The sequence below is a fragment of the Stegodyphus dumicola genome, chromosome X1 (assembly GCF_044657685.1).
Source record: "Stegodyphus dumicola isolate Sdum_Otavi_A_Nest chromosome X1, ASM4465768v1".
Lineage (NCBI taxonomy): Eukaryota > Metazoa > Arthropoda > Arachnida > Araneae > Eresidae > Stegodyphus > Stegodyphus dumicola.
Window position 1 is genome coordinate 27,935,028 of NC_140780.1, and position 14,017 is coordinate 27,949,044.

A 14,017-nucleotide genomic window follows, 5' to 3' on the forward strand; every position below is an offset into this window, starting at 1 on the left:
TCTTTACTTAAAGGCGATAACAAACATAAATATTAATCATATCATTCAGATTATTCTTACAGTTTGTAGAGTTCTTCACTTTGGAATTCTAAGTTAATGTTGGAAGTGAAGAATCTAAGAACTGATAAGCGAATAATCGCTTGAGTTCGGTGACAAGAAACAACAAGATAGAAGAGTAACTAACCCTTTATTATTCCAATAAGATTTAACAAAACTCCGCCTGGGAGTGTACAAGCAATGCCCGCACTTGGACTTGAACTTAAAAGACTAAGAATTAACCTAAAACTAAGATTAACTAAAGAAGTATAGCCGAAGCTATCAAGGTTCAAATCGAGTTGGCCCCTTAACTTATTTGACTACGAAGCTTAGCAAGGGCCTGAGTACGGCCGAGCGTAATAACAGCTTTGAGAGAGAGAGAGTGGCCAAAAAGGCAGACGCGTGTAAATCAGAAACTCTGATTCTCTCTGACTCAGTAAGTAACTTCGTGGTTTAAATACCGCTCCTCCTCATTAAATATTCAGCAAGATTCCAAAACTACGTTCTGGCCGGAAGTAGTAAGTTGAAGTTAAGAATTTGACAGGAAAGGAACTTTAACTTAAAATTTAACTGTTAAAATTAACATAAGCCTTACAAGTTAATCCATACGTCAGTTAAATAGGCCTACATTTAATACAAATAAACACTAAGAGGGCGAATGTAATTGCGTTTATTATTATAAACCGGAATAGGATAAATTTAGCCTAAATGAACGAGAATAAAATCCTTAAAGACATTAAAAAATTCAAGTTTCTGTGAACTGCTCATAGATTCAGTTGAAAGTTAAGAGATTTCGTGTTTTCTTTTCTGTACCGTAAATATAAACAATTAACACTATAAATGAAAGAAAACGAAGGGATTCACTGGCCTGCTTGAAGCCCCGATACATCAGTTGGAGCTCCCGCTTGTTGAACTTTGTCAGCTGACATAGCGTGTCGATGGCTTCTGGTTTGAACCGGGCCTGTGGCCCATCCATCTCATCGAAATCGCTGTCTGAAATAAGAAAAAAAAATATTCTTTATTATTATATAATTAAAAGAAAGGAAAATTCTGCATTTTATTTTCATTAAAATTTTGGTGATTAGAAATATTGGATTGTCAAATACAGGGAACCGCCCTAAGACGATCATCTCAAATTACTGACATATTTATTTTTTGTGGAGGTAATCTTCCTAGAGAACATTATTACTGGCGATGTTAAAATATGCTGGTCACTTCAGAAGTGGTCATCTTCGGGAGATGGTCTCTATGAAAATTTCAAGATATATTTTGAAAACGAAGCAAATGGTATCAATATTTTATAAAAAAACGTTTAGTGTTATATAAGAAATTAAAATTCTAACTACAAAAATCAATTCGAAAAACGTTCTCCCTTAAGTTTGGTTGGTTAAATTACTGCAAATCACTTTAAAATGATCTAGTTAATACAGTTTAATAGTACCGAATTAAAAATATAAAAAGAACTGGTATTTTCCACTCTATTAGAAACACTGTAAACCAGGAGTTCTCAACCAGGGTGGAATTCCCCCTTGAGGGGGATTTCATAGCTTCAGGGAATGCGGTCAACTTTTTATTTAGCTGTTCAGTATTTAGTTTTAGTTTTATGAATATAAAACAAACTACTTTATTCAAATTTTGGTATTTATTAACATTTTCTATATTTTTTTTTGTTTAATGAATAAAACACTTTAAAAGGAATCTAAATCTCAATAAATGTGTACTTATTTTTTAAGTTTGTAAAGGAGGGGTGGAGATCAGTAGTGAAAAGAATGTACGGAGGGAAAAAAAAAAAAAAAAAAAAGGACAGCTTGAAAACCCCAGCTTCTAAAAAAATAACAAATTGAATACTATTGAGCTTTATAATCAAGACATATCAGCATATCATTACAAATAATTACTAACTAATTTTTTTTAAAATACTTGTTCACAAACTTTACGAAAGTTACTAGGAATTTTGCTATTCCATACAGTCTCTGAGCATTCTTTTATAGTCTTTCTATTGAATCCACATACCAAGACTTACAAAAGTTAACGACACTTTTAGTTTTCGAAAATAACGTAACACGTTTTAAATGTGAAACTATAAAACAGAGTTTTATTTGAAGAAATTTTTTTTTAAATTCATCTTTTTTCGTTAAATATATATTCAAAAAAATAAAATATTGAGTTAAAAATTAATAATTTCTCTTTTCAACGAATTAATTAAAATTTTTCTAATATTTGTTGGATTGCAACTACCCTTTGAAATATAGTATAATCTTTTTGGCATGATATGAGTTTTGTTATTTTTGGCCTAAATTTGTTTCATTCATCTTTTGTTATTAACTTAAGCTTTCAGATATATATACTTTTAATTTTGTATTTAATTTCTTGCCAAATACTTTCAACAGGTTGTAGAAATTTTTTTTTAAGCAGGAGACTTGAAAAATATGCAGTGTTCCCGAGAACTCGAACCCTGCCTCTCTAGGACGCATTGAGTATACTTCCAATTACACGACTACGGCACGCGGAAAGGAGAAAATACCTCATGACCTAATTTGCAAGTAAATTAATACAGGTGGTTGTCGACTGGCGATTTTTTAGCTTTGTGTTGGTACGATAATGATCCATTTTTAGCATAAGCAGCATTTCGAATTTTGTATTTTTAATTTTTTTCATAGCTGTATAAGGTAAAGGTAAAGGTAAAAGTATGGGGGACACCAGCGATGTACCATAGGTCAACTGGTAATGCCTTCCCATACTAACTCTTTGAGAGAAAAAAAAGGGGGATAATTGCAAGTTTTATAAGAATTTGCATAGACTGAAGCTTTTCAAAAGGTCTAAAGTTTGCCTATTATGGTACATCGTGCAATTCCACAGTACGCCCCGCATCCAGTATTTATTAAAAATATTGGTGTAGGGCATAAGTAGATTACAAAATAGTAGGAATACAATTTGAGATTCACAAGATAAATTGAACATCTGATTTGGTGCAACAAAAATAGGAGATAAACATAAGTAATGAACAAATAAACATAATGAGATAATTATAATTAGTACTGGCAACACAATGTTAAATGAATTGTTATAATAATGCTAAAGAGGTAGGTGTCCATGGGTTATTTCAGATATATTGGTTTAATGCAGTTTATAAAGTTCACGAGCGGATCCATTTTGTCTATAATCACAGCATGTAAAAGTTCACTAAGTTTAAACTGTATGTGGACTTACACTTGACAGGGATCTAGGCCGTAGGAAGAGAGTCGTTGCATAATTATCTGAAGCTTTGGATATTGATGTTTATCTTTAATTAAAAATCTTTGGAATGCCAGGAGGTCAGTCATAAGGTATTTCTCTTGCCTTCTGAGCGTGCCTTCGTGGTGTAGTGGTTCTGCACGCTGAGCCGGTATCCAGAGGTCCGTGGTTCGATTTCCGGCGAAGGTGTTTGCTCATTTTTCAGCTTTCATGCTTCCAAAGATTAACCTAATGTCTCTACAAGTTATCCTTGAATATGAGTGAAAAATCTTAACTTTTGTTCATTAATATACGTTGACTCAGTAAATTCGTTTTCGAATATTTCCTCAGATCGTGCGTTTATGAAAAGCTTGATATATAAATTAATGAAGTATAATGAAAACTTCTGTTCAATGGGGACCATATAGCATTTATATTTTTAAATTTACGAACACCATCCTATTCATAATATTGAGAGCGTTTTCATAAAATTATCTGCCTTATTTCCATAAATTTTGTAAGTGGAAGTTCATGTCTAGGATTCACATTTAAAGAACTAAATGGAAGGGAAAAAAATTACAGTCAAACTTTGATACCTTCTTGAAGATTGCTATGACTATTAAACTCTCAACAAGTGTCGATGCCCTAGTTTCTTCTAGTATCCATTTTGCTAGTTTAAAAAGGCCTTATCAGTATCAATTCTTAATTAATTAAAATGTTCTTCATATCAGAAGTATTTTCAATTTACGGTGACTTTTATTAAAACATTACCCTATAATAAGTCAAAGAGTAAATGTAGTGTGATAAAGTTCAGATTTTTTCCCTTTAAAATTCAAACAGAAATTTCACATATCCTACTTCGGACTTTTACTTCAATAGAAGGCATTTTATTGAAATTATCGTGCCCACCAGTGACCGAATGGTTAAGATTGAGAGCTCAATCCAGTTTCGGATTCCGGGGAGCAAACCTCTATATATGCGTCTGCGTGGATTTTACTATGAGTAACAACAGTGTGAACCATTTTTCCTTAGACAGTTCTCCGCAAAGGCATCTTCATCTTAGAAATATAGCATTACCGTAATCTGGTGAATATAAATCAAATCCCACTCCCTCACAGGAAAACAATCCAAGACTACCTCTATAAAAATTTAACTCATTTTTATTTATTACCCAGCAATGTTGAAGATTTATTGAAAAATCTTTAACATGAAAGAGTAAATCAACAAAAATTTAATGCACACATATTTCAGTTTTGCAAAGTGTTTGCACAATAATAAAACCCAGATATTTTTAAAAACTTATTTTCAAAAACACATTCTTATATCACAAAGGCCTAAAAATTTTCTTTTGGGAATGTTTTACAAATCAATTAGCTACGTTATTCAGTGACTCACAAAATATAAAAATTTCTCGTGAACCTAATAAAAAATTTGGGTACTAAATAAAAAATTCTAATAAAAAATTCTAATAAAAAATTGGCAGTTCTTTTTTTAACTTTATTTACTCACATTCTACCTTGAATCCAATTTAAATGCTTCAATATTCAATTTACACGCTAACAAGCTTCTCTTTCATTGAGTTTCACTCGTCTCTATTCAGCGAAACTAGTTAAGTTCATTAATACATACAGTACCTATCGGTTATTTTCTTTAAAAGAGGAAAACATTTTCCCGTTTCAAACATACCGTTTCAAAATCTGTTTGAAACTGAGATAAAATTTCAGGTCCCGAATGTGTTTAGACTTGCTTCGTGTACATATAATTTAATCAGTTACGGCAAGAAAAAAAATCTTAATTACTTTTCCTTAAGTGCATATTAATCAAGGTTGTTTCTTAAGTAAAAGTAGAAAATGTTATTTTTGATTGAAAAAGACTTAATGCTGACTTAAAATTAATCATTTCCTGTAAACAAATGTTATTCAAGTTTTTTTTTTTATTTTAGAAATGTAGCCAAGGCACCGTTGAGGGTATACTTGCAATTCTAGGAAATATAAACAGAGCATTCCAAGAGGAAATGGTCATGGATAAGGAAGTGATGGAAATGGTAGATTAGATTAAATACTGAATAAAAACGCTATATAAAACGTTTATGATTCTCAGCGGTTATGAAGATAGAGCCAAATGAGAATACAGTCAACAAAAACAGTACAGTGAAAAAATGAAAGAAATGTTTCCTTGGGAGTTACATTCGATAGTTAATTCTTTATTTTAGTACAGGGTTGAAAATGCCTTCGTTAAACTTGGGCCACTTAGTAATACCAGAGTGCATACGATGTATTGTTAATATTAGCCGGTTGTTCAATTGTTGCTGATATCAATAAATCAATGCACGCAGAAGCATTTATTAACAGAGCCGGCGAGATCATCCCTGTCTCTATTTTCTTTGTACACACATCTTTACAAATCCAGCCAGATGAAGAAGAACACAGGAGCGTAAGGTAGCAATGTCTTGGTGACAAGAGAATCGAACAACTGCAGCAAATTCAAGGGCCAAGATGTTATTGATTGTTATATTACATAACTAGCTGATTGCAATGAGGAAGGGTTACATCGCACTAACTCGTACTACGAGATATTTCTTCATCCTTTCTGCGCGCCTTCGTGGTGTTACGGCAGTACACTCGGCGAGTATTCGAGAGGTCCAGGTTCAAATCCCGGAGAGGGCATTGATCATTTTTCATGTGTCCTGCATCAAAAATCTTAATGTCTCTACAGTAGCGACCACACTAAAAAGGTGGTGGATGATGAATCTTCACCAACAGGATTTGGCGAATGGGTACCCAAATTCCTAGTTGCTCTTTAAAAGGAGGGCATATGAGGTATTTTCTATTTCCTTTATGCATGCCTTCGTCGTGTAACGGTAGCACACTCGGCGAGTATTCGAGAGGTCCAGGTTCGAGTCCCAGAGAGGGCATTGTTCATTTTCACATCATCTGCTGCAAAATAACCTGATGACTCTACAGTACCACCCCCCCCCAAAAAAAAAATTCTTCAAAACAGGTAACATACCGTGCACGAATTCTAAGTTTTATGATACGTTAAGACCGACATATAAAACATCGTTCTGGCATCTATAAGCTAGCTGCCGAAGACACAGTACTGCAGATATCAGAAAAATAATCCTGAAAATTAGCCTTCACGTTAGTGTAAGGATTGCCATTTAATCAAAGATTGAAAAAAAATCCAGTTTTTCATTCTGTAATTAGTGTATGCTTCTTCATAGGTGAAATAAGGACTCGAAATCAGTCCGTCTTGAGCAACTGTCAATTGACAGAATTCGAGATGCTTGTTAAACGACCTGCATCTGTCCTGTTTAAAATGTACGCCTAACAGAAGGTTGCTGCTTTGCTTAATTTTATGTTTTACTCTGACGTATTTCCCTTCTCTCTTGAGTAAATATGGTGTATAAAAAAAGTATTAATGCAGTATACATTCATATTAATTTGGAAAGATGCTTTTCAATTCCTCATCTAAAATTACACATATAACTAAAGAAATACATATGATGAAGAAATAGAACTGATTAAATTTGAAAAAGAAATGATTTCTTTGAAATACTAAAACATACGTACGGATGAAGGAAAATTTATTGTCGTCCACCACTGGGATTTAGGAAGGCTAACAAATCTCCGCTTTTAACAAAATTAACTTTTTCGTCTCTTTACAAACTTTAGGCAGAATTCGGCTTATTTAACAAGTTATCATTTGAATGATAAGACTTTAGAATTTTTGGTTGTTAAAGGGCAACTAAGTAATAGTAATCGGAATTTCCCTTTCTTTCCATACGGTATCAGTTAATTAGAAAAATGACGTGTGTGAAAGTATATACGGCAGGGAACATGCTACTCATACAATGGTAGTGTCGGTCGGTATCCTTATAGAAGAAGACTCTCTAAAATGGTTAATTAAGTATTTAGCGATTAGAAACTTAATTCGAGAACAGATGTTCCAAGATTATTTCTCTAGTAAGGGTAAAGATGCTCGGGGTAAAAGTTCGTAACATTTTGCAGAGTCTTTTAGAATTTTTCGTAGTCAAGAAATTGAAAAAATCAACGGTGTTCTCACCGGGATTCGAACTCCAGACCTCCCAATGCGCATCGATCGTGCTTCCAGTTACACCACGAAGGCATGCGCAAAAGAAGAGGGAGAAAATACCTCATATACTCCCTTTTTTTTAAAGTTGAGTGGAGATTAGGGGACCCAGTCGCCAAATTCTGATGGTGACGAATTATCATCCACCACCTTTTAGTTCAGACGCCACTTGTAGAGTCATTTAGAATTTATTCGAAGTCAGGAAATTGAAGAAATCCACAATGCCTTCGCCGCGATTCGAAATCCATACCTCCCGAATACGCGTCGAGCGTGCTTCCAGTTGCACAACGAAGGCATGCGGAATGAAAGGAGAAAATACTTTATAACTTAACTAACACAGGGAAGACTTACCACACTACAGCATTCAATACATAATTTAAATATAGCACCCTAGGTATCATAAAACATATGTTATGCCAAAACCAACAAGCTTCTGCTTACGAACATAACTTCTTGCATTGTAAATAATTTGTAATAGTATGTTAATGCTATGTCCTATGTGTTGAAGTATGCTGTGTTATGTACTATAATGTTGTTGATGCTATGTCCTATGTTTACTGTAATCAGGTCCCCTGTGGATGGGGCGGTGCCAAAACCAACAAGCTCTGTAATGAGCATAACTTCTTGCATTGTAAATAATCTGTAACAGTATGTTAGTGCTATGTCCTATGTGTAAGTATGTTGTAACAGTATGTTGTGCTATTTCCTATATGTTGTTAGTGCTATGTCCTATATGTTGTTAGTGCTATATCCTATATGTTGTTAGTGCTATGTCCTATATGTTGTTAGTGCTATGTCCTATGTTTACCGTAATCAAGTCCCCTGTAGAAGGGGCGGTACGCTAGAGTGGTAGTGCATGGGGCTATACTATTTTGTCAATGGCGATGGCGTGGTGCCCCCTGTACTTGTTCCTGTCCTGTCCTGTACAAAGGCATCTTCTTGACACGCATATCTGATGCAGTGGTATATTGTAATCCGGCTCATATATGTCCAATACGCACCGTTTACATAAAAGTCCTTACCCAGCCTTTACGTTGGTCGTAGGCATACGCTTCTAGTTGCAAAAATTCAGATTTTATTGTTTCGAAATTTAATGAAATCAATTTCGCAAAAATTGGGAAATCTGAATTTGTATACGTTCTTCCAGTCCCTACAGTTATATTTAGGAACATTTTATAATTATTATAAAGAATCAAAAACAAAAAGTATGCCTCCCGTGAAGCAAAATTAACCGATATATTCAATTTTAAAATCTGGGAATTTTGATCACATATGCCATTTGGAAGGTAGGTTATAAATAGTAATAATTCGAGGTTATTAGGATAAATTATGATAATTCGAGGTCAACCTTTCCTCTTAAATGACATTTAATAGCGCTTTTTTTGTGATTTGTTAGTGTTTTTAATTAATAGTTTTATTATATTTGGTATGTCAAAAGAATTTTCACACGAGTAACTTATAAGTTTTTAAAGTTAAAAAATATGTCATCACTATTCTTGTGAAGCATTATTACTTTAGAATAATAATTTGGTAATCGTACTAAAACTTCCTTAAACTAAGCACATATATTATGTTTAATTAATGCAAATAATATTACGAGTTGTCTGGGTACCAATACTGAAGCTTGCCAGTGTTATCGGGAACACATTATAACATTTTATGAAATAACATACCGAAAATTCTACGAAACATTTATAACATTCTATGAAAAAGATCTCCATTTTGAACAAAATTATGAATTATAGTGAAAAGTACATTTGCTACGACTTTTCACAATAGTTTGCACAGAAATGCTCGTCACTTAATCTCTTAGCATAAGAAAACTTTTTCCAAACTGATATTTTCTTTTTAGTCATATGCAGACAAAATATTTCTCTCATCAATTTGTATACAGCCCCTAAATATGATCCTTGACCTTTAATACCAAATATCTCGTTCAAATTCGGTTACACCAGCGTCAAACGTTTTATTTTTTATAATGAGTTCAAAATTTTCCTAAGTATAAGAATAGTGACCGGGGAAGCGTACAAAATGTTAGCTTTCATATTTTATATGAATTTCGTTTTTCAGTCTAAGAAATGAAAACATGAATATTTGCATCATTTGAAACATTTTTTATAATTGGAAATATATATCTTGTTGCCAAGGTTGCAAAAATAAAAGCTGGGTAGACTTTTGTCGACGTGGTGTTTTTATATTTGCAATTAGAACATAGTAGCTGTTTTGTTTTCATTACATGGTAATGATTACAATAATGGTTTTTAAAGCTAAAAGTAACGAAATTCTGGATTTCAAAATTGGAATGGATCAAACAAGTTGCATTATTAAGAAGTAATGCAAGTCAGTTCAACAAATCTAATTCTGAGACGTAAAATACGTTATGTCACAATCTGCAAAAATCATTCTTTCTCCCAAACTATGATACCTAGCTCTGTGCTCACACTGAAGTTCTATTCAGGATAATTCAATTTATCAATTCCTAACGCATGACCTGGCGCACCAGCGGCCGAGCGGTAAAGTCGCTGATCACTGGTAGTTCAGTCCGAGATACGAATCCCGCGAACGGGCTCGCTGCATGGGTGTTTTCGTGGTTTTTCCCCATGTGTAACGTGTGTACGAGCCAGTTTCCCTTAGAAAGTCCTCCACGAAGGCTATCCCTCCCCTTAGGCAGATAGCCCTAGTGTGCTTTGCCATAATTAAATACACCAACACCTAACGCATGACCGCATCCATATGAAACCCCTTATATAGTATAAATACTTATAACTTAGCTTCAAAATGTTATTAAAATAGAGAAACAGTTAACCATAAAAAAAAGTTTTACAACTTTTGTTTAAGATTATTTTTATAAGTTTATTTAAGTATAAATTTATTATAAGATTAAGATTATTTTTCATTTTTATGCTACAAATTAAATTCGTTTGTCGTCTGCAAGCTGAAAAAAACTGTATTTACCGAATAAAGTATTTCTTGAATTTATTATGAACTCACAGAAATTCTTCTTGAATTATTAGGATTCTAATTGAAGAGTGCCTTCAATTCATTTTTTAATATGATAACTAACAGCAAGTGAATGACTATAGAAAGTCTTGCATATTTAACGAAATGGCTGTTTTTCAACCCACCAGAGGTAAGTTAAGAAGCATAGTAAACACAGTCATTTAGTTCTAAGTGTCTTTTTATCGTTTTACAGCATTTCCAACTGGGTCTTATAGAGCAGTCAATTTGCATTATATTACTTTACTGTAAGAAGAACGAAGATAACATTTTTTGCCGTCTGATGCAGACGTCAGCATAATTGGTAAGCAGGGGGAATTTTTTTTATTATTGTAATAAATAATGGATGCCAACATAATATTAAGACACGCAAGCGAGTCTCTAAGTCTGTTTTAACGAAGTTTAAGTGGTAAAATAATTGTAGATATTGATGCTGCTGATTTATCTCAGTTAAAACTTCCTAAATTTAAGTTATTAATTTGATGATTGAAATTTCAGATTAATTTGGTGAGGAAAATAACACTGACGATCATGTTGACGAACAAAAACTATACAAGATATTAATGATGAGTTATTTCAAGTACTACACAGTGTTGAGATTAAAAATGTATATGAAATGAATTTTGAAAAATAGTGTCAAGAAGCGACTGGTTATTATCGAAATCAGCTTCATTGTAAATATCGAAGAATGGCTGTAATTTACAGAGTTTCAAGAAGCGATGATTAATAATCACAAATTATCAGGAGCTCAAAAGAGTGTTCATTACCTAAAGTTATCTGAAGTGTTCATTATTAAGAACATGCGTTAAAAATTTTCAGTCCATAACAGTTTGTGACAAGAGTTCTGAAACTGCATGGAATTTATTTTCCTACAGATTTTTACATTAAACAAATATAGTTTCTGCGTTGTTAAAGTTGTTGTAGTTTATCAGCGTTTTCTGCGTAGTTGTAGTTTATCAGCTTAAAAATCTGAAAATCCAGCTCATGTGTAGATCTTTAGTAGATAGTGTGAAAGGAATGTATTTGCTATTTTTAAAATGGAGCATTTTGCAGATACTCTGTTAATATCTATAGTGCAGTTTAAACTTGATTCTTCTGCAAGATGATGGGAAAGATCCTGAAGCCGATAGGAATTTCAAGTGCTTATAAATTTATTGGAATTTTTAAAATCTCACGATAAAATTCTGAAAACGAATAAACAGCAAGGCGTTAAAAGACAAAGTGTTAGAGATAAAATTACATCATAAGCTTCATAAGTCTGTATACAATAGTTTTGAACATAATGTAAGGTTAGTAGTTAATTATCGAAATGTAACAGATTTTAATATCTGAATCTTCAGAATTATGCTATCATAAATACACCAAAAACGTTTTAACTGTTCAAATTAAAAATCATAGATTTTAGGAGTTTAGGAATATTTAGAAATACAAGAAATGTCTTAAAAATCATCATAAAATATTGCACTTTGGAGTTGAGAACGAGTCGAAAATACATAGAATTCACAAGTAGTTCAAACAAATTATCTCTGACCGCTGAGCAGTTTCTTTCGGTCTGTCATCTAGTGTAAACAATGTTCAACTAGTTGAATCAAATTAAAATACCAAGAGTTAAGTATAGTAGCTAAATCTTGTGCGTTAGATTAAAGTTACTTCTCGTATTCGAGAAGTAAATTCTGAATTTCGAAGGTAGATTCTGAATTTCGAAGGTAGAAGCGTTGCAATTAGCGCCATCTTATAAGACACAATCACGTTACTATAGCTGCATATTATACTCACAGTTGCATATTCACATCTGTGTACAGTCATTAGTTTATTTTAAAGGAGGAAATGCGAAAAATGTGCTATGCTTTAGCCGAGATTCGAACTTCAGTCCTCCCGAATGGTAGCCAGGTGCTTCCATTTGCACCATAAAGACATGAGGTAAGGAGACAGAAATGCATTATAGTTAGTTGCCCTCACCGGTTACTTAGAGATCTAAATAAACGTCCTTATTTATCCCATAAATACAAGGTACAAGTCGTAAAGCGGCCTTTAGTTTTGCAAACGTTGATCTTAGACACGAACTTCAAATTACGAAAGTATTTTAAACGACGAAAATATTCAAGTTTTGATAATCTGAACTTGAAAAAATATCAATTATGTAAATTTACACTTTCTATACCGTACCCGTTTCCCATGGTTATATTTAATAAATTTTACACTCATTCTAAAAATGAAACATAAAATGGTTGACTCCAGAATAGCAAATATAGATCGAGATATTTAATTTCTAAACTTGAGATTTTTGCCATCATTCTCGGCATTCTTTGAGATTTCGGTCAATATATAAATTAAAATTTTATATTAAAATTGAGGTTGCTTCTTTCCTCTTTAATGCTTTTTAGTGATAATCCTTTTTTTCAACTGGTTTATAATAGCATTCTTCAGTTTATAACTTTGCAACATTTGGTATGCCAAATGTAGTTTCAACCAAGAAATTTGGAGGTTTCTAAATGCTAAAAATATGTCAATAATATTTACTTATCGTTTTACTACTTTCAAATGATAATATAAATGTGACACAGAAACAGTTTTGTGCATTAAAAGCATTCTTCACTTTTAATTTATGAAAATAATGCTATAAAATGCGCCAATACTAAAGCCTGTCATCGTTTTCTAGAACGTGAATTCTATAAGATTCTACAAATAAGACGTCATTTTTAGGAAAAAATGTTTTGATGAAAGCGTTTCATGACAGTCTGAACAGAAATGCTTACCTGTTAACTTCAGAAACCTATTTCTAAAATGAAATTTCATTTTTAATTACGCAAAAATGTTAATATTTCATTATTCAGTTTGTGTGCGACTTCACGTGATTTTTAAATATTAAAGCTAAATAAATACCTATATCAAAAATTTTTGCATATCGTTTTTAGAATGCGTATCAACTTTTACTAAACACAAGCGTAGGGACTGAGGGATAAAAAAAGTGGGATTTAGTAATTTTTGGTAAAACTTATAACGTATTTCTACCACCTTCTTGGAATGCCTTCGTGGTGTAGTAGTCTGCCCGCTTGGCGCGAATTCCAGAGGTCCGGTTTTCGATTCCCGGCGAAGGCGATGCAAATTTTTCATCTCTCCGCCCTCGAAATAACCCAATGTCTCTACAGCGGCGCCCGAACTAAAAGGGTGGTGGATGATGATTCTCCACACCCAGGATTTGGCGATTGGGTCCCCTAAAACCCCAGTCGCCCTTTAAAAGTGGGAGTATATAAGGTATTACTCCCTTCTTCTTAGCGTGCCTTCGGGGTGCGGTGGTCTGCACGCTGGGCGCGTATTCCAGAGGTCGATTCCCGGCGAAGGCGTTGCATAAATTTTCATCCTTCCTGCTTCCAAAAAATCCTAATGTCCCTACAAACTGACTTTTTAAATTTAAAAGTGCGATAATGTGAGTATTTTTAGTTAAATAACTGTTTTTAAACTGGAAGTAAATGTTTACTACCAACTGTTCGAAAATGTATTTAGTTTTTAAATAAATGATAACTGCGGACGAAAGTTATTTTTTTCCTTATGACGTAGATACTAAGACAATAATCTGCATAGAAGAGAATTCGTTTTCGAGAGCAGAAATTCGTTCTCAGTAGTCTCAAAGTAAAGATCATTTTGGTGGTTTTCATTGATTAGCACTGAACAAGGATTT

General features: G+C 33.2%; 1 protein-coding gene across 4 annotated transcripts in view; it reads right to left on the reverse strand.

The window, feature by feature from the left end:
* Positions 1-14,017, reverse strand: part of LOC118198574 (Kv channel-interacting protein 4-like) — a 247,878-nt gene that overhangs the window by 18,850 nt on the left and 215,011 nt on the right. For all 4 annotated transcript variants that reach the window (XM_085808395.1, XM_085808393.1, XM_085808394.1 and 1 more), the window contains one exon: positions 905-1,029. In XM_085808395.1, the coding sequence (XP_085664521.1) occupies positions 905-1,029 (125 nt within the window). The remainder of the gene's footprint in view (positions 1-904; positions 1,030-14,017) is intronic.